This window comes from Vidua chalybeata, chromosome Z (assembly GCF_026979565.1).
Source record: "Vidua chalybeata isolate OUT-0048 chromosome Z, bVidCha1 merged haplotype, whole genome shotgun sequence".
Classification (NCBI taxonomy): Eukaryota; Metazoa; Chordata; class Aves; order Passeriformes; family Viduidae; genus Vidua; species Vidua chalybeata.
Window position 1 is genome coordinate 46,435,466 of NC_071570.1, and position 21,058 is coordinate 46,456,523.

General features: G+C 42.8%; 1 protein-coding gene across 2 annotated transcripts in view; it reads right to left on the reverse strand.

Annotated features, from left to right (window-relative positions):
- Positions 1 to 21,058, reverse strand: part of CPLX1 (complexin 1) — a 202,781-nt gene that overhangs the window by 100,952 nt on the left and 80,771 nt on the right. Inside the window, exons 1-2 of one of the 2 annotated variants that reach the window (XM_053931785.1) lie at positions 7,223 to 7,397; positions 6,333 to 6,435 (exon numbers count right to left, since the gene is read on the reverse strand). The exons of the other annotated variant lie outside the window; for it this stretch is intronic. Coding sequence (XP_053787760.1) covers positions 6,333 to 6,363 — 31 coding nt within the window. The 5' untranslated portion in view covers positions 6,364 to 6,435; positions 7,223 to 7,397. Of the gene's footprint in view, positions 1 to 6,332; positions 6,436 to 7,222; positions 7,398 to 21,058 lie in introns of those variants that run through there. 2 annotated transcript variants of the gene reach the window in all.

A 21,058-nucleotide genomic window follows, 5' to 3' on the forward strand; every position in this document is an offset into this window, starting at 1 on the left:
ATGCAGAACTTCCTTCAAAGTGGACAAAAAAACCAAGGAGAAGAATCCTTTTTTCTGCTATGAATCAATCCTAGACAGACTACTTAACATATGTGAAATTTTGTTATTTCTCCCTCTCTGCGAGAGAAAAATTCCTGGTTATCCAAGTCACTCCACTCCAAGCAGCCTTTTGACAAGCAGATGGCCTGCAGCACAAATCTTAGTTAAGCTCTTTGTGGCCTACCTCTACAATCAGCTGAAGGTTGCACATTTCCTCCAAGGATACTTCAATATGCACACTGCTCACAGTGCCTGCTTGCAAGTAAGACAAACATAAGTAAGATCCCAACAGACACAAGGGAAAGCTTTGTGTGATTCTAACAGCAACAGGCCAAACAGAGGCAAGCAAATATAAAGGGAAGCTTTCTCCAGAAAGGCACAGGAAAAATGGACCTGGTCAGTTTTTCATCTCCTGGTTTGGATCATGGATGAAATAAATCAGCTGACCATCACTGTAGTTGTTTCTCTGGTATCATCTCAACAGAAACAATTTGCTTCCTTGGAACACATCTTGCAACGTAATCAAATTTCTCGAAGAAAATATCTTTGCCACCAGTTTACATTAGAGGAAAAAACACTTTTAATACCATTCTTCGTGAAAAATGTATGCAACAAATATGCCACCTATCCCAGGTTCCTGCCTCCTGTCATTGGATCCCAGGAAGAAGGGATCAGCATCCTTCTCCACTTCCTCTCTTCAAAAAGCTGTAGAAAGCAATGAGGTGACCCCTCTGCCTCCTTTTCTCCAAAACAGAAAAAAGAGGTTCTTAGCCACTCCTCAGAAGACATTCATTTCAGCCCTTTCACCAGCTTTTTTGCCCTCCTCTGGATGCATTCAGCACCCTTAAAAGTATTTTTAATTTGTGGGGGCCAGAATTACACACAAAACAGGTGGAAGTTATCTGAGAATGAGAGTAAGTGGCCTCCCAACACCTATCACATGCTACAGTGGTCTTGAGATCTCATGTCTCCGGCCAGATTCTCCAGTCTTTGTGATTTGGATGCACCTGACTGCAAAATGAAAGACCTCATGTGCTAAATGTTTCAAGGATTACAGACAAAAGAGACCCCAGAAGTTAATACCGGCACTATTTGTTACCATTAGGACTTGCAGTTTTGCATTACAGTTTCTGTCCTGTTCCAGAATTTCACACATTAACATAAGCAGTGGAGCACAGCCTAGCTGATGCATGAGATCCCAGTGCAGCACAGAGGCTCAGCAGAGAACTGGAAATGTGAGAAACAAGAGTGTGAGTTGGAGAAGGAGAAGAAAGAAACCCCTGTGTTTATTTCACAATGTGTTCCACCCTAAACAGGTCTGTATTGCCTTTGACTGCACACAATCTTGCTAACTTCTGCAGGAGAAATTAAGGACTAAATCTTCACTTCACAAGCTACTAAAGTCAGGCAAATGCAGCAGTAGAATATACAGAAGGTCACAGCTAAGTTGTTAAACACTAGTGTGGTTTTCATTCAGGCTTATCTGGCATTCACACACCCTCACATCTTCCCTAATGTAAGTTTAGCACAGGAGCTGCTTTTTCAGAGCTTAAATCACACAGTGACTTAAATCCCATTATCTTCATGAGGGCTTGGATCTCTGTCTGTCTTCAAGAACAAGGGGGCTCCCTCTGGATTGTGTTTTGTGATATACCCAGTTAAAACAAAGTTCTGGTAAGGGACGTGAAGTAGGCAGCGCACCCCTGCTGTCATGTTACAGATGACAATCTGGTTGCATTTGCCTTGTGCCCATAGTATTTTAAGAATCCTTCTGATCCAAAACAAGTGTCCAGAGATTCTTGACAGAAGAAACAGATGTGAAGCAGAAGTTGCCACTCTAAACTGCTGCCAATAAATCAGCAAATCATGCCTGTATTATCTACCATAGTGAATATCTATCCAGAAACTCAGAGGTACCCTTCCTCCTAATGCTGGAAGCATGAAGAAGAAATTTAGACAGTACTATTCATATGCACATGTGAAAGGATTTGCATCATTTTTCCACAGGCTGACAAAAAAAATTCAATATTTAAGGCAGACATTCCAACCTTTTACCATCCAGTTCTTGCCATTTGTCCCATTCATGGCAATAGCAGTAGCACTTTAAAAGGGCTCTATGCAGCATTGTATTTAGAGCCACTTTGTGTTCTGTATACCACAATTTCACAATATTCTGGTCTGCAGAATGTTGCTTTCTGCAGTATGAAATATCTCTCTCTCTCTTCAAACACATCATGATCCAACATTCCAGTAAATTCTCCTCACTTTCCATAGGTTTCGTCTTTTGTTTTTCATAAGAAAATATCTCAGACCTTGTCCCTCAAATCACCCAGTAACAGAATGACACCCAGAAGAGCTTCGTGAAGTTCATGGTCTTCTATTTCAAACCAGTTTCCCTACTTGTCCAAGCCAGCAGTGACAGAGGAAGTGATACATTGTAGTACAACATGGAAGTCAGATGTTCATGCACAATTTACTTTCACACGAACTTAGCAAGAAATAAGCAATGCACAGTGAAAAGCATTACAGCTAAACTCCTTCAGGACCCATTCCAGATCCTCCAGTTCCTACTCTCTCCTGGGAAATCATAACCATTGGTCATGATAACATTAGCCCAGCTCTGACCTGACTTGGCAAAAAGCACTTCTAATGTAAAATGTAGTCATTAAATTACTCTGATTGTCACAGGAACAGCAAAGTGATAAATCACCCTGGCTACACACCTCTGTCAATGTCTGCGATGTAGCAGGGTCAGAGGTACAAAATATCCCCTTGCTGTTACTTCTGTGGGAGAAGAAGCAGCAATTTTAAGCCTTTACCCTCTTGCTACTTTACTCTTGTTTTACACAGCTAATAAGTATCATTACTTCTCCATGGCTTCTGTCACTGTCAGACAATAAATAGTGTGACTTTCATATAGGGTGTTGAAAGGTCTGAGAAGCACTATTTTGTACTGTTTTTCCTGGACCACAGTCCCCACTGCTAATGAAAGGGTCAAGGATTTTAAGGATTTTGCTATGAAGAGGCCATGGATTTCAAGCTCATCAACCTTCAGGCAGAAACTCTGCTGTCAACACAGCAGCAAAATCCCAGTGCTGGCACAGCAGAGGGTGACTTTCCACTGCACAGAAACAGCAGACTTCTGCACACCCTCTTTAACAACAAGCCAGGGAAAGGACATATTCTACCTCAACAATACCTGTCAAACTGATTTCACAAACCCTAAATACCCTCATCAAACTTTCAAACAAAGCAACTTGTCACCACATAACTGCCTTTCCTTGGCTGCTAACTTGCTAATTTAGCTCACCTACCTTTCAAAACAGCTCATTGCCTTCTTCCCCTATGGGCAAAACTCCAAAGAAAAGCAAGTCTGATCATTCTGTGCCATTCTAGGCAAGGCTAGTATTTTCAAAGTTTGCTTCAAAGGCAATGGCAAAACTCCCACAGAAGCATTCTGCTAAGGTTAGTGCTACTGCTAATTAGCAGAGAGTGAGACCTCTTCTTCCTCAATAAGGTGAGTGAGGAGATAGGAGAATGATGTTTTTCTATCAGTACCTTATTTGACCACTTCCTATGACAAAACCTGGTTCCAAACTCCTCCACTGCTTCAGAGACCTGCATAGTCCTGTACAGTAGAGAAAGGTCAAAAGCAACCACCTGCCAATGGCTTTCAAATCCAGGCTCTTAGTTATCATAAGCTCTGGCCTAAGCTTAATTTTAGGGCTGTACACTGGGAAGAAAAAATTACTTAAGAAAATGACATACCCATTATGCTCTGTCAAGGACATGCAGCTGACTCTCAGCCCTTGTGAATTTTCACCATCTGAGATAGTTGAAGGGTTAAGCTACCTTAGCTGTAGGTATTTGACAAACAGAATCTATAGCAGGTCTGATTCTGTGTAAATTAGAGGAGACCTTAATGACAAAATTGCAGTATTTTTTTCTTTCTTCCAGGAATCCATAAGAGATTATGAGAATGGCATAAGAACTTTTGCACCATTCAAAAAATCTTATCAAACAGAAGAATGAATTCAGATGTGTTCTGGGAAAAGGCATATTAAACTAAAATCAAAGAGCCATGAAATCCACCCAAAGACCTCCCAGAAAATGAAGATAATACAAATGGTCACTAGCAGATCAGACCACGTACCCTACCCAAAGCAAGCCTATCAACTAGAGGTTTGGTGGTCTGCTCAGTTTGACCATCCTTGTGGACACAATTCACAGATTATTCTGAGTTGGAAGGGACCTAGAAGAATCATTGAGTCCAGCTCTTAAGTAAATCTCCCTTTGGATATCAGAACTGGCAGATAGAAAGGGTTCTGGCCCCAAAACTAAGGAAGCAAACTATAACCTTTAGTCTTTGGTTTGCTGCGCCAGTCTAGCCAGCTTGGATGATTTGCATCAGTTTGGGCTTTAACTCCAGGGAGAAACCAGTGTCCAAAACCACCTTTATTTTCCGTATTATATTTGCACTGGGAGATCTTGTTTTATCTTGTTGAAACTATTCGTAATTTAAAAATAGGACTCTGCTTAATGAATTAGCATTTCCTGGATTTGCCACTCTGCAGAGACTTCTCCTTTATTGAGTAAGTGGGTAAGTTCCAGACACGTTAAGTCATCTGGCAAAAGAGCTGGTGCCCTGGACAGCATCTTGACAGACATCAGGAGCTCAGACTTCACAAAAAGATGCTTTTTGAATTTACCTTCTCAGAAAGTCCTATTATCATACAAATCCTGACCTTGGCATGCAACATCTTGTTAGAATGAAGGTCTGCTCAGAGTGAATGTTAAGCATAGGCAGACACTGCTTCCAACTCATGTTAAGTCACCAAGCTGCAGAAAAAAGCAGCCATCGTAGATGTTATTCCTTTGCTGCAGGCCTCCTCCCCCCACCTTTAACTGCAGTCTGTAAGCAGTTATCTCCCTTTACTGGATTTATGGATCTCCAGCTGTAGTAGCTGTATCTCCAGTTTGCAGGTACATTAGTTCAATTCTGTGCAAGCAACCTTTCACTACAGCAAGCAGTGCAAAATCTGCACATCTTAACACTAATTCTCCTTCAAAACAGGTACTGAAGAGTGAAATGAAACACAGCACTGCTGTCACACAAACCGCTACCTTCTCACACAGATGTCCTCATACCTCACTACTTCATGCAAACAAATTCATCCCTTTTTTCTCCAGTTTTATCTCCTTATTCAAAATACCCCAATTAAAATTTTGGTTGCTTCCTTGGTTCTTAACTGTGAAAATTTTGCTCCTCTGGTGAAAAACACCCACCACTTTCAGAGATGGAAACATTATTTCCATGCCATGGGATAGAGTCCTGCAGTAAATGTTGAAGTTGTATATAACATCAATATCACCACACATTAAACATTTACACAGGCCCATGATTTTACAGTTTCTTCAAAGAAAAAAATAATGAAAAATGCACACATGAGATAGAGTACAAGAGAGAATCATCAACTTCCTCTGAGGCCAATATTTCAGTTCCCAACAGATCCAGCATCACCTCAGTGATGCTTAGACCAAATGTCCAGGTCAAGCAGCCTAGAAAGTAACTGTGGCAGAAAAAAGGAATCTCATTCCCAAACATTTGTTCAGTGTTTTCAATTCTTCCTACACACATCTCTAACTTTTCTATTTAATACCATTAGGTTAAAACAGTTCCTCACACACGTAAGCTAATATACAGAAACCCATAGAAGATTGGCCTTAAATCCAGGTAAAGTGTGTAGGAATACTTTATTATCATTTCCATCTTTATTGTGGCAGTGTTCTTACTAAAAATAACTATCAAAATATCAGAAACAGAAATTTCTGCACTAGGCATTTTTTGTTCAGGATTTGGCCAGTCTTTGGGCCAAAGATGAAAGAAGGCTTACACACAGACAAATGTCACTCCTTCTTTGGACTTACTCTGCCTAAACCAGTCTTTGTCCTTTATAATACCTGCCTCAGTGTCATGGCATGAAGCAAATCAAGATTTGCACACTGGATATCAAGACAGCAGGATATACATCCAGGTGGTGAGGTGCCAATTAGGCATGACCCAGGGCCAGCACACCCTATGTAGGAGGTATCTTCTCTGACATGGGACTTTGGTCTCTGCTTGTTGCTGCCCTCTCCTGCTCAGATTCTCCAAACACTCCACTCCGGGATCATGAATCAGTTCAGGCATGCTCTTCCAAGTCCTCAATAAGCTATTCCAGGTGCAGACCCTACCACAGTAGACCATCTCCTCTCTTTCTGGGTGGAAAGGGGAGGAATCCAATCACACTTACCTCCGAGAGCTTGTTTCATAACAAAATCCATGATTTGTTGCTTGGGGTCCTGCCCACCTTCACACCTCACATGCACAGAGACTGGGAATCCTTGGAAGGCAGCCTGCAAAGAGGCACAATCAAAACAGGAATAGTGTTTCTAGGAGAAGAAAAGCTAATGCCTGTCTTCCTCAGCTCTCTTCTCACAGTCTTCCTCCCTTTGTCTGAGTGCAAACAAGTTTCCAGCCCTCCATCCTTTCAGACCCTGCTTTGCACGACAGGGCACCCAAGGAGCAGAGCTGCATGTTGGCGAGAGGTCAGCGGGTGGGAGGAGTCAGGGGTACACGATGGCTCCCCCAGAGTGCCCGGGAGCAAGTGCGGAGGAGCAATGAGGTCCCCTTGCATGGCTTGTTTCCTGCAGACGGGCAGGAAGGAGTTAAACCTTTTAACTTTCTCGTTTCCCCGCCTGCTTCTCGCCCTCTCGGTTTTCAGAGGGTTTGCTCCGAGGTGGCAGGTCCGCCCGGGACCGCCGAGGGGTCATTTGAAGGTGAAGCGCCCTGCAAGTGCCCGGGAGAACAAGCGGGCGATGCCGGGCGATCAGGATGCGAATGCAGTCCGGGTGGCGGGATGGAAAGTCCCCCACCAGAACCCTTCGGAAAGACCCCAGCAATGCCAGTAAGGGCTGCACCTCTTCAGGGTGAGCCGGGACGGCTCAAGGTTGAGACCGGCCGGCCCCAGGTGCAGCACAGTTCCGGCTGCTGCATCCCACCCCCGCCCGACTTCGGCACCGGCTCACAGCCGTGCCAGCACCTGAAGGAACAAGAGTTGTCCCCATCCCTGTGTGCTCGCACCCTGCCTCTCCTCTCTGCCCTTCCCGGCTTGGCACGGTCCGCCCGCCCCGGCGCCGATACCTCGCTCGGCGACAGGCACTGTGCAGAGACGGGCCGGGGCAGGTGGCTGCGGCAGGTGCCGGCTGCTGCGGCTCCTCTCGTCTCCCACGGGCTCTGGCCGGCGCCCGTGTCCCCGGGGGTTGCCGGGGAAGTTGCGGGTGCGGAGTGGGGGAGAAGGAATGAGTCCACAGCTTCTCCCTACTTTTCCCCCGCGCCCCTCTTTTTATCGCAGCATTTCCGGACCATCCCACCGACACGGTCCCTCCTTCCTCCTCCCCTCGTTGCGGGAGTTGGACTCTCTCCCTCCCCCTGCCTCCGGCTCCCCCGCCCCTTCCCTGCGCCGCCCTCGCCCCTCGGTGCTCGCCGCCGAGCAGGCCGGCAGCGCTCCCCAAGCCCCGCGGAGGGGTGCGTGTGTCTGCATGCGTGTGCCCCACCCCATCTCCGGCTGTCTCCAGCAACCAGGTGTCCTTGTGCTTTGCCGTGGGGGGAAGGAGGGGTGGCTGTCAGCCCGCTGTTGCATTTTGCAATTGGCTCCTTGCCTCTCCTCGGGAGTCTGTGTGTGTGCCAGGGGAAATCTCTGCAACCACGGCTTCCTGCAAAAGGGGGAGGGTGTGGGAGGGCGTTCTGCATCCTCTGTTCTGAGTCCTTCCCCGAGATCCCTTCTCATTCCCTAGGTCCTGCAACGAGTTGTAGAGGCAAGGAAGAAGAGAGGGAGGGAGCAGACTTTCTCCTCCCTCTTGTTTCGCCTCGGATTAACTGTGGCCGGAGAAGAATCGCCGGCTGCTTGTCTCTGTACTCTCGCTATCGGCGGGGGGGGGGGGGGGGGGGGGAGGGCGAGGCCGGGGGGAGGGACGGAGTGGGGGCGGGATGGGGGAAAAGAGGAAAGTCGTCTCCCAGCGATTGCCGCTGAAGGACCCGAGTGCAGTGATCCGTTCTCCAGCCCGGATTCGGGACGGCATCTGAAGGTGAGAAGGAAGGAGCTGTGTACGGTGCGAGCGCTACGTGGCAAAGCAGAGCAATATCCACTCCAGAGCACCGGCGCCCACCTTTAGGGATGCTGACAGCCAGCTTGAAGCTGGATGGGGAGGAGAAGAGTTCTGCTGCTGATCGGCCCTTTTGTCGCCAACAGGAGAGGTGGGACAGCAACCCCCAAAGTAACCTATATGCGTCTAAAAGGAAGAAGGGGGCTAGAGCGGAATGCTGCCGGCAGCAGTGGGAGCCCGGGGATGGGGAGCAGCGGCGCCTCCAGGGAAGACGCTGGCACAGCCCGTGGGCGACGTTGTCTGAAGGTCAGGAAGGACGCCGGGCCCGCACCTCGCACCGTGCGGAAAGGCAGGCAGATCCAACAGGCATGACAGGCGAGTCAACTCCTCCCGGGGCAGCGATGCCGACCATCGGGGCTCCGCAGTCTGCAAAGCTTTCAGATGCCAGCTGCAGGTGCGGGAGTGCGTGTTTCTACACTCAGGGCAGTGTCTACCACCTGGGTCTGCCTCAGTGCCCCATGCCTGTGAGTGTTTCAAAGGCATTTGGATAATGCCCTTTATAACATGTTTTAATTTTCTATTATCCTGAAGTGATCAGACAATTGGACTAGATTGCCTTTTTAGGTCCCTTCCTTGAACTGTTTGGTTCTATTCTATACCCTCCCAGAAAACCACTTTTGCAGATGACACTAATGTTATTCTAAGAAACTCACCTGGGTAAGCATGTGCTGCACTTTTTCTAACAAGTTTCAGAGAGGAAAAAGGGTGGAAAACCCTCTTGTTTTATACCTTAACTCACCCCCAGAGTGAGTGTTTTATACCTGAACAAGAGTGAGTGTTTTATACCTCAACTCACCATTCAAAAGGCATAATGCAGTATTTTTGATGCTTTTTTATACATAACATAGGAGTGTGTCAGCACAGATTACTGTGCTCAAGAAATGAACCTGGGAGCCTGCTGGAGCTGTGTGCCTGGATTTCTATGCTATTAACACAGTGTTTCCAGATCTATGGTGCCTCCCCAAGTGTCTATATGACTTTGAGCAGGGTTTATAGCTTGGGTCTGTCATATCACACCTCACATTCCTTTTTCATCATATGATTGCTCTTAGAGAGAAGGACCGTGTCCCCACCCCAGACTACCAAACTTCCATACGCACACCTTGTTCTTGTATCCCAGAATCCGGGAAGGAACAATTCAATACTTTCAAACAGAAGGATCAGTGTGAGCTAATAGTTAGAACATCCAATTGCCTAAAATCAGATTTCTTCTTCCTATTTTGGGAATCCTGGACCATGCTACATCAAGGAACTCCTGCAGCAGCCAGGGGTCAGCATAGCCAAGTGGGGTTGCTGAGAAATGTCATTGTTCCTGTTCATAGGCTCCTTACAAGCTTTGCAATAGCAAGTGTCCTCCCTTCTGTGCAGAGAAGAGTGATGTTATCCACAGGGATTTCAGAAGCCAGATGAAACAATAGGGACATCCAGAAGTCCCTGAGAGATCCTTGAGCTTCTTGTTGACCTGTTTAGAATGGCTACTCTAAAGAGAGCCAGCTGACTCTCCAAGGATCATGTACCTGTGGTTCTGTTTCCAAACTGCACCCACCTTTTCCAGATTACACAGCTGACACAGAAAATCATGATACATAGCTCTTAACACTGACTACCTCACAGTTCCCTCCTCTTCAGGAGACCAAGGCACATCATCATGAAATCACAAACTCCACTGAGATAACTTCAGTATCTCTACCCTGCCTCAAGCACCAGATTCCATGTAACTCTCACAGGATGTACCTTGCAGATGAAAATCCAATCGCTTGTGAGTCTGATTTGGGTACCTCCTATCCAGGTGATACTCTGACTATTCAGTCAAGAAAGTTCCCACCAGTACATTCCTCACCACATGAGGGTCAGGCACAGAGGCAAGAAAGGACACAGTCAAAAGAGATGATGTAGTCTATAGATCTGTGTCTATTCATAGTCTCAGAAAGGCTTCCTGAGAAGGCTTTTACCTCAGAGGCAGAGCCTTTACTCAATTTTCCAAGGAACCCAGCTGGAAAGATAGACTCATGAGGATCTGCTAGGTGATTTACCTGCCATACATGATGTCTGCTACAAGAGAGATAACATCTCCTGTAGCCATGGTAATGATATGAGTAATGTCACATGCATCTTCTTTCTCATGGCATATAACAATATCCTAGGTTCATAGTAATTTATGAGTATGAATCTGGCAGTAATACAATTTTATAACATTTACTGGACAGTAACAAATCTCAGAAACAGCAGTGTTTTCTCACCAGAGTGAGGGATAGAGCCTGGTATCTGTTGAATGGGATCTATCCCAGCACCATGGACAAAGGAGAACAGCCGCATATGCCCTGACACCTCCAGAACTTCCCCAAATACCAAAGCCAGTTCTTAGTCTGGTTTGCACTGTGTAGCTGACAAATGCCTGCTCCTGATTGTAGGAATAGACTTGTTCTTGCTTGCAGAATCAGAACAGTAGTAATCCACATTGTGACCTTGCTAGGTGCAGATGAAGAGTACAGAACACTGAGCAAAGATCTCCTCCATGGAGTTTTGTGCATGGAACTCAGATTCCTTCCTTGGCCACCAGCTGGGAATCTGTGTAAGAAGTGGAATAAGCCAATAATTGGGTTTGGTGATATTTTCCATAGAAAAATTTATATTTGGATCTCCAAAAAGAAGGAAGGGTCTGTTTTCAGAAGAAAAAAATAATAAATTAGTCGGAATGTTTCATTTCAGTATCTTAAAATGCAATGTTTGATTATTCATTTCCATATGGTGTTTGACTACTAAACTGAAACCAATGCCATGTGAAAATGATACTAATAAGAAAGCTCACAAACAAAGTGTAAACGTTATAGAAAATAATTAAGCACCTGCCCAAAATGAACATACTTCGTTTCTTTTTCTTTTTTCTCCCCTATCTTTTATTAGCTGTCACTACTGGAACTGCTGCACTATTCAGTAGACTGCCAGCAAGACCTGCACAGGAGCAGGATGATTAGCTTTTTATCAATACAGCTACTGAGACAGAGGAGTCAGTACTTGCTAATGGTAGTTTGTATACATCAATTGCAAATCCTTCAGTGGTTTAGTTCACTGAACACTAATCTACTGTTTGTTTCATTTTCTCTTCGATTGTCAATTCTGACTGTCAAAACATTTCAGAATTCAAGCATTTTTTACCTCTTCAAAAGTACTGCTTTGTTTCTTGTTGTTCCATTCAACTTACAGCAGGCTTTAAGTAAGGACTTTATTTTCCAACCAAATTAAAAAAAAAAAAAACAGCATAATATTCTTCTTAAGAAGTGTGTGTTTCCCTTAAGCCAAAACTATAAAAGGATTTTTCAGCCATTTCTGATAGCTCTGAAGCTCTGGTCCCTTGAGATTTCTTGAAGATGAACTTTCTAGTTGAGCATTTGCTTCAGCTATCACAAGACTAAATTTTAGCTGCCCACCCTCAGAAAAACTGAAACAGACATGTATTGATTATTCTGTCTTAATGACATGTGAATTCAAGAATGCAAACTATATATTTTTAATTTTTTTTTCTTTTTTTTTATTTTAATGAACACAGATGGCCCAGCCTATTTTATGAATAAGACCCTTGGTAGGCTGCCATTTACAGCCTCTAGCTCCTAAGCTGACAACTTCTTGTTTGTTTTCTACCTTTTCGACTCCCCTAGTCACTGTATTTCCATTCCTTTCTTTGTGTCCTGTTCTCTGGAGAAGTTCTTGCCTTACCAGACTGATTGAGAGTCCCTTCTCAGCAGGACTCTGATTCCTGTGGATAGGCATGATCAGGGAAATATCCTGTAGCTCTTACCTCCAGGACTTACAGCTCCACATTACAAGGCTTCCTTGGCAGACAGAAGTTGTCCATAAAGCCAAGAATCCATCTTTATCACTGCAGTGATTAAATAAAGATGCCACTATCCAAAGCATATCAAATTTTTGTCATGAGATTATTATTTCAAGTACTTTTGGCAAGAATTTTTCCACCAGTGAATAAGTCATCCAAACCGGAGCATTCTGGAATCTGTCAGCTTATACAGGAGTTTAGAAGCAAAGAAGGTAAAAAAAAAAACTGTTATATTTTGATGCTGTTGAAACATTCTACTTTGAGGTATCAAAAGTGCCACACCTTTTCCATGAGCAAATCACTTTGCCTTGACTCTTTGCTTCAAGCAATACATGTGTGTATGAAAAATAAACAAAATCATAGCAGAGTAAATTGGATTTTTTTCAGAATTCTTTTGTCATGGAGAGGGAAAAAGAGGCCACACTCTTCCTCTTTGTTTCAATTTAAAGTGCAAGCAAGATTCAAAATGTCAAACACACTTTACAACAGAATTTCTATTTTCCCAGGTAATTCTGTGCCTCACCTTCTTTTATTACTCTGTGTCTTGGGAAAGAAAATGATCCGAGGGAAGCAGCATACCTGGCTGAAATGATAGCTTGGTGTCAGATGCTATGGCCTGTAGTTCTTTTTCTGTGTTAAAAGAGTAGTCTCAAGTTCTGACCTCAGAAGGGAGGCCCTCACCTCAAAAGCAAAATGTCAATCTCTGAGTTATAACAACAAATTTATTGTTTAACATTTTAAACTGTTCATTAAGCATGAAGTGAATGTGTGCTTGTGTTAGTTTAATACAGCCTGATATTTAGTGGGAGTGGGAGAAGCCACAGAGGCAACTTTTGAGAAAAACAAACAAACAACTGCTCAAAGCTTCTACTATGTCTAGCAGAGCCAATACCTGAAGGCTCTGAAAATGGACATGTTACTAGCTGTCCTTTACAATTAAAGAAGCTGGTAACACCTCTGTGATGACATTTTTAAGTAGGGAAAAAAAAACATGTGTACACTCTCCTTCTTCTTCCTAGGGGTGGGGAGGCAGCCAATGGGGGGCCATGTTGGGAAGATGAAACAGGAAAGCCTTATAAATATGATTGCTTAGCAAAAGATTTTGAGACTATAGAAACTATAAGCAAGATTTAAATGTAATCAAGTTTTGAAATACCAAGCCTTAGTTACTGAACAACTGGAAAACAATAATACAGCCAGCTAAAGGTAATCCCCTTTTGATTAAACAATACCCTCTGCTTGCAGACAAGTCCAAGGGTCAGAACAGACCCTACTATCTTAGCAAAAGGGGTCCAAAAAGCAGTTTTTAGGGTTTAAAATGTAACACAGTATAGTAATATAATGATTCTTATAAGCTGTATGTAAATGCCATAAGGTTTATATCTTATACTAAATTAGTTAATGAAAATTAAAATATTCAACATAAAAGAAGATTTATTGTATTATAACAAAAACTTCTCTCTCTTACCCTCTCTTACTCAATTAGCCCCTCTTACTCTCTTACTCTTTCAGCTCTCTCTTTTGGGCCTGCTTGGAGCTGCAGCTGGCAGCTCCAAACAGGGCCCCTACACCCACACCCGTTACAATAACCCACAAGCTCCAAAATCTAACTTCAAAAATCTCCCATCTCTATCCGTCCCAGCTGTCCTACCCACCCTCACTCCCACAGGGCCATGCCGGCGCAGCCAGAGCCATGCCACTAGGGCCATCCTGGCACCACAAGCAGCCATGCATCCAGGACCATGCAGCCATCTCTGCACGGCTCACAGTGAGCTGTGCCTGCTTAGCTGCTTTCAGCCAGCCGTGCTGCAAACAGAAGGGCAGGGGTGTTGGCAGCAGCTTCTTCTTTTGGGTGCCCCACATAAAGAGAGGTGCTGAACAGCACCGATGTCATGGTGGTGGGCACCGCCCGCGTGGCTGCTGGGGCGACCCTGTGGCTGACAGCGAGGGGCGGGAGGAGCAATTCTGCAATGCAGAGCCTGGATGGGATCAACTTTTCAGTGCTGTGAAACCCTGTAAGAACCTTTCAATTGATAGAACTTGAGAACAAACAAACCTATGAACACCAATTCTCTCCCAAGTCAGAGAAAAGGGAAAGGTGAAGACATGTGAGGAGAACAACACAGCAACACTAACATCATTGAAAAGGAGGGAGGGGGAGGAGGAGATGCTCCAAACATCAGAGCTGAGATTCTTCTGCAAGCCATGATGAGGACTATAATACAACAAACAGTTTCCCTGTAATTCATGAAGTGCATGGAGGGATGCAGAGATCCATTAGGCAATTGAACACCTTGTCTGGGCTGTCCGAGAATCCTTCTGCAGCATGACTTCTAAAGGTGGAAGAGCAACGAGTACCAATTGCCAACTCAACTGTGCACTGCCAGCAGTTTCTGACAAATCAAGATGCTGTGATCCCCATCCACAGAATGACCCATGAGCTGGAGAGCCAAGGGGTGGTGAGCAAAACCCACTCACCCTTCAAGAGTCCCATCTGGCCTGTGTGCAAGTCTGAAGGAGAGTGGAGATTGACTGTGGACTATCATGGCTTGAATGAAGTGACTCCACCGCTGAGCACTGCTGTGCCGGACATGCTGGAACTCCAGTACGAGCTGGAGTCCAAGGCAGCAAAGTGGTATGCCACTGTTGACATTACTAACGCGTTTTTCTCCATTCCTCTGGCAACAAAATGCAGGCCTCAGTTTGCCTTCACCTGGAGGGACATGCAGTACACCTGGAACTGACTACCTGCATTCTGCACCAAAATTGTCATGTTTTGACATTGGCCAAAGCCAGGCACCCACAAAAAAAAAGCCCTATTTACTCATTCTCCTCTGCTGTAGTTGAGCAGAGAAGAATGAGTAAATAGGTTTTTCTTGGGTGCCTGGCTTTGGCCAATGTCAAACCACTACAGTGCATATCTTTAGATACTACAGATACATGTAGAGCAATTAATCTTAGGTGTGATGCACATGCTGTCAGATTAGGCTGTTAAAGTATTCTGCTCTTTACACTCAGATGTTTCTGAAGAGACCCTGGTAGTTAGATGCAATCTGAAAGCTCAAGAATCCTCATAACTTCCTATTTCAGATTGAACTTGATCGCCACTGCCTCACTTTGATAAGAAATCTAAACATGTGATAAAGTAATTTTCTAGGTAGAGCATATTTGCTGAATGAGATGAGAGGAATAGCAGTACTTGAAAATAAATCTATGTAATCCACAAGAAATAAACATATATGACATCTTAGAATGTATTTGTTGGGTTTGTTTTTTTTTTTTTTTTTACCTCAGTGGAACTGTGTAAAAAGTAACTTGTAATGTCACATAAATTAAAGTATCCAGCCAGGTTGTTCCCTGCCTTTACTGGCATGACATTTCTTCTAGTGATCCATTCCGTGTCAGTGAATCAACAGCGCCACAGTGTTGTGGGAACAAGGTTGCATGCAGGTAGCAATGTTGAAGATTCTATCCCCTTGCATTGCACAGCCAAACACAAGGAATACAATGCAGTGAGGAAACCCATCTAACAGGGTATCCACAGCTTAATACATCACATTGTTCTTTCATCAGCTTCTACCCATGGGGCTCCACGGACATACCCTACCATCCTTTTTTCTGCTTCATTCTTGTATTGCCAGTTGATCATATATGTCATAGTCCCCATAATCTTTTTTTCCTTCTGGTATTTTTTAAGACTTCCTCTCTTCAGCAACTGGCACAGCTTTCTGACAATACCGTAGCTTTGCATTTCGTCTCTCTGACTGCAAATACTCTCTTTTTGTGTGCAAATTAATGCAATGGAGAAAAAATGTTTTATCTTTTATTGATTCTTCTCCCACTGGCATATTTTTACACCTCATCTATTAGACCTGCATTATTATCCCACTGTCTTCAGGGGCTATGACAACTAGTCCGACCCCAAGGATTTAGTCTAACCCTCTAATAATTCTTATCGCTAGAACTGATTAAAAATAGTTTTTTCTTCTTTTGATTTTCATATTCTCCCTATATACAGTTCATGCAAGTGACACCCTTAACAAAAAGGAGAAGAGTTAACTAAGCTGTAAATGTCAGTGGAACGCATCAGCTGTGACCATATTGAACAGTTGGAAAATGGGTGACTGACTGGCCAGTAGAAATGAGTAGCCTTAATAAAGTTCTTACAATAAAGATGATGAGTATTAGACAAGTGTGGCCAAAACACAGATTTTGATTTGAGCTAAAGCACTAGAGAGTTAAGCTTAATAGACTGAAATAACTGGACTTCAACACTTCCATTAGTGCATGTGTGCTGAATCCAAATTAGTTCTTCTAAGCCTGAACATCTCATATAATGAGTTCCCCTGAATAGAAATTATGTGATTGTAAACATGAACTGTCAATTTAACTCTTACACAGGGCCTTCTTGTATAATCAGTCTTTACTAAAAATTAGTGACAAAGTAAATGAGAAAATTCACTGTGTTTAGAGAATCTTAGGGAAATGCAAATCTAAAGAGGAAAATGTCCTGTGTTGACAGTTAAAGCATTTCAGGATTCAATAACTTGAATGCTTAATCACTAACATATGTGAATCTCTGTGAAATACAAACATTGTTCCATACATCCTCATCTGCCTTCTAATTTCACATTGCTTTGCACTAATTAGCTACATGCCATTTCTCACCTAATCTCCTTTTGTAGTATTTAGTCCTCAAATGACAGCATTTATCAGCCAGATGATGCACACAAAAAAAGCAGGTCACTCTTCTTGCACATAAACATGAATGCCTCTGTTCAAGCTCCCTCTTGATGTGCCAGTAAAAGTGAGTGAGATAATTTGCCCACTTTCTGAGACTGTGTGGCATGAGGTGCCAGGTTTGGGCAAGCTGAGCTGGGGAGGCCTGGTTGATGTTGCTTCAGGCTTGGCCCATCTGTATGTTCAAAGTCAGCTTAAGCAACCATACAAAAAACTTTGTTTTTCTATTCCATTTGTGTTATTTCTCAGGTTTCCAAGCTGCCTGGGAATGGTGGCAAATTCCCTGCTAGGATTTCCTCTACAAATCTCCCACTCTGCCACAATTATACTTTGGACTAAACCCCTCATTTCAGAGAGTTCCCTGTTCAAGTATCACAATAGAATAGTGAAAAACACTCAAATAATTGCTTAGGGCTCTGTGGTTAAGCACATATTTAAGCAACCTGCCTGAAAAACAGATGTAGACCCCAAAGGAATTTGAGAAAATCAAAGTTATTTAATGTGGATATAGGGTATATATAACTCACGTGCACATTCATTTGGTCCTATCCATCCATTCCATGGCTTTCTAATCCATCAGCAAGTTTCAGCCTCAAGTAACACGGGAGTAAAACTCTCATATTGTTAGTTTTGATTAATTTAATGGAAATTGTTGGTTTGTTAGAGGAGAATTAAGTTTTTTTTAAGTCTTCATGAGAGACTAATTGTAGTAAGAATCTCTACTAGGAAATAAAGAATCTACTCAGGAGAGTTTTCAAGGAATTTACAATATATTAAATTGGTGCATGTTTTGGTTTCTTTCCCCTTCAATTTGAAATGGTGAGAGACTCAACTGAATTAATCTTCTCCACACTTTTTTTTCCACTTGGAGCAACCTCTGTTACAAAATTACTTCATAAGCTAACTTTAAATGAATATACACTTGTGGATATGAGATTTGCCTTTTGCTCCATGCCATATGAGACTTCACTATTGCTAGAAAATTAAATAAAAACTAGAAATTGAACTCTGGGAAGCACTAAAAGTCTGCTGCCTGTTATGTGCATGAATTTCAAAGTGCCCTATTAATTTACTGAAAATTTATTGGACTTGTATTTCTTTCACACGTTATAAAGATATACCCATGAAGATAGTCCTACACCATAAAGAGAAAAGGTAAGCAACATAAGAAAGTCATCACCTTTCTGAAGGAACAGAACTTGAACACAAGTGTCTGGAAATGAGTGTAAAGTGAACTCTTGCTCCTAATACAAACCAGCAGGTCCAATATTAACAATATGGCATCATACCACATATACAGATACCTGAAGTTCATCAGCAAGGTCAAGTAGGTCTGTTGAGACTGTTACTAAAGGAAGGCATGAAAGAAGTTTGACCCATGAGAAGAACAGTTCTGTATCCAGAGGAAGATCTATCTCAACTCACTAAGTGAGGATGGAAGCAGGAACAATCAAAGCCAGGTTTCCAAGCACACAATCAAGTTTCTCTGGACTGGTTTCTCCCTTTCACTTTCAAATGAGAAATGTGATTTTTAACGTCCTAGCACTAAACAAGGTGTCAGTCCCATATGATCCTCTTAGGAGTTTGTTTATGCAGAGGTGACACCAAAATACTGATCATGCCTGGATGGCATATTTTCCTAAACAGAGACTTCAAGGAGCAAGTGGGATTCCACTGCCCATGTAAGGCCAGACCAGAGCCAGACACTGGATTTTGGCTTGCAACCCAAGGGAAATATTGCCTAGATATTTGTACTAGCCATGTCCTTCCATTGGCTAGTACAACTGATATGGCTATATAGCTCTCCTGTCAATCAGAAGTGTTTGGATACCCAGGGAAGAGCACTTGTCCCTAAAGAGCTGATCTCACTTCCCAGGGACTGCAGAAAAGGATGCTGATAGAATCAGTATTTGTTAAGGTGAAGAGTGGTGACATCGTAGTGGGAATGATCTGCAGATTAGAACTAGTTCCTTCTCAGATAGCTTCATCCTTACAAAAGCCTGGATTTTCCTAGTCAAAAGAATAAAAATTATTATTTTCTGTGCTACCAGTGTCTTATAAAAGGAGTTCTCTGACTCTCAGATCCTGGCAGTATCCTGTATTTTTGGAGGTAAATAAGGTTGAAGGTCTGAAAAAATTACTGGCTTCATCAGTGAAGCACTGGTTTTGCGGTAGTTCTAAAAAGATTTTTAATAGAGAACAATTGGTTTGAAAGACAAACTATTTAAAAAGTGTACACTTGTGTATGTGTGCATGCACCCAAGAAGCAGCAGAGGAGGTTTTACATGAACAGACTGTATTGGTAACCAAGGACATAGGAAACAACAATCAAACTGCTAAACACTGTCAAACAGGTATTTTTTTAATTGATGCCAGAAAATGACTGCTCTTGTAAGGTCACAGCCCATGCATGACCTGTGACTGACACCTTTCTTAAGAAAAGATGGCAACACAGTTATAGCATATCCTATGCTGATTCTTTTCCTCCTATCTCCACAAGAAAACACACCGCACTCTTAAAATTGTCTAAAAATCGGGAAACTAGGACAATGGGCTTATCTTGTTCATGAAGGTTCGAGTAAGCATCAGTGTAAAATAGCTGAGGCTTCCTGAAGTGTATGAAAGCCAAGAACCTACCACAACAAACCCAAGAGACAGTGGAGACTCAAGAGTAAGAATCCATTGTCCTCTGTGTCATACATCACTGATCTTGGAGCAGCTGGGCACACTCCTCTTGGTGCTGGTGACTTGATGTGAATGTGTAAGTGCCAAGCTTTAACCTACTTAGAGACAGTTTAAAAATAGTACCTCACCCTCCCATAAGGTCTTACACTGAGTTTCATTACATTTGTCTCCTACAGCATATATTAGTGGAAAAGTACAGAATAATATGGTGTAGGCTTCCTGAAGACTCAAGGAGAAGATTAGTGGGACATGTCAGGTCACTTTGGGACATAAAAACAGCAGAAATGTCATGGTTAATTGGTGACCAGTTCCCTTTTTGACTTCCAGCATAGGATAAAACAATGTAATTAGCAGACAAACTAGTTTGGGAAATCTCATTACGGTTCTGGGACTGAATTATTGTCAGGCTAGAATGAAATGGGTATTCAGCAGGTAAAGGTCAAGCTTTCTCAATTGTATGTCAGTGTAAAGGGAATGGAGAACCCCATCTATTCAATTCACAAATCCCAGAAGAAAATTCAAATTATGGTGATATTTATAGCTGTCTAAAAAGGACACTCCCCGTGATGCAGTTAAGACTAGAGATCATCTGACTTCATGGAGGCTGCAGCTCAAAGTAACATAGAAGGCAGAAACTGAAATAAATGAAGCAGCATCTACCAAGCAAACACTAATGAGCACTTAACTCCCAAGGAAATAAATGCAACTTGTGAGACTGGTTTTAAACCTCAGCCCTAGAAAAGAGAATTGAAATAAAACCCATGATGATAATATCTTTCATGACAGTTTCTATAAAAAGACTTCCTTACTTCAGTTTGGTTGTGCTTTTTTGATTTTTTTCTTCAAATTATTTTTGATTCACTTTTCACAGAGTTCAAGAAATGTTAAAAAAATTAAACCTCACATACTTCTGTCAAAACCACCTGATAATCAAAATCTTCAACAGAAAATGCTACAGATAAAACCTAATGACTTCAAAAGTTATTGCTCACTTTTGCTTCCGGTTGCTAGAAGAAAAAGATTTTCAATCACAAAAGAAATTTTGCTTCACAAAACCTTTCCTTTTAATTTTACAAGGAGTTACTTTGATCACAAAGAAGTCTAAAGCAGCTCTGTTTGTGGAAAGGGATTCCACAGAGCGAAAGGTAAGAGTTTGGTATTTTTTCCCCGAGGAAAGATTGTGAAATACCATGGTAGGATCCCTTTGTCAGCTTCTGAGACTAGATGAGCTTTTGGAGAGGAATAGAAAGGATAGGAACACAGTGTTCTTCCTTTTAAAATAAAGGCTTTCAGAGCAAAGACACAGTTGCTCTTAGAAAGTCAATTCTCCTGGGGCTTCAGGAAAGATAAAACTGTCTTCTATAGGTTCAACAGTACGGGAAACTACTAACTGGAAAGTAGTTATGTTTTTTGACAGGGCATTTAAACATTGCCCGAGTCTTACTAGGAAATTCAAAATTGAGGGGCTTAATAATTAAACAACCTTTTCCACATGATTACCACATTAGATACAGAGCTGTGATTGAGTTATTGCTTGATGACACTACAATTTCATGT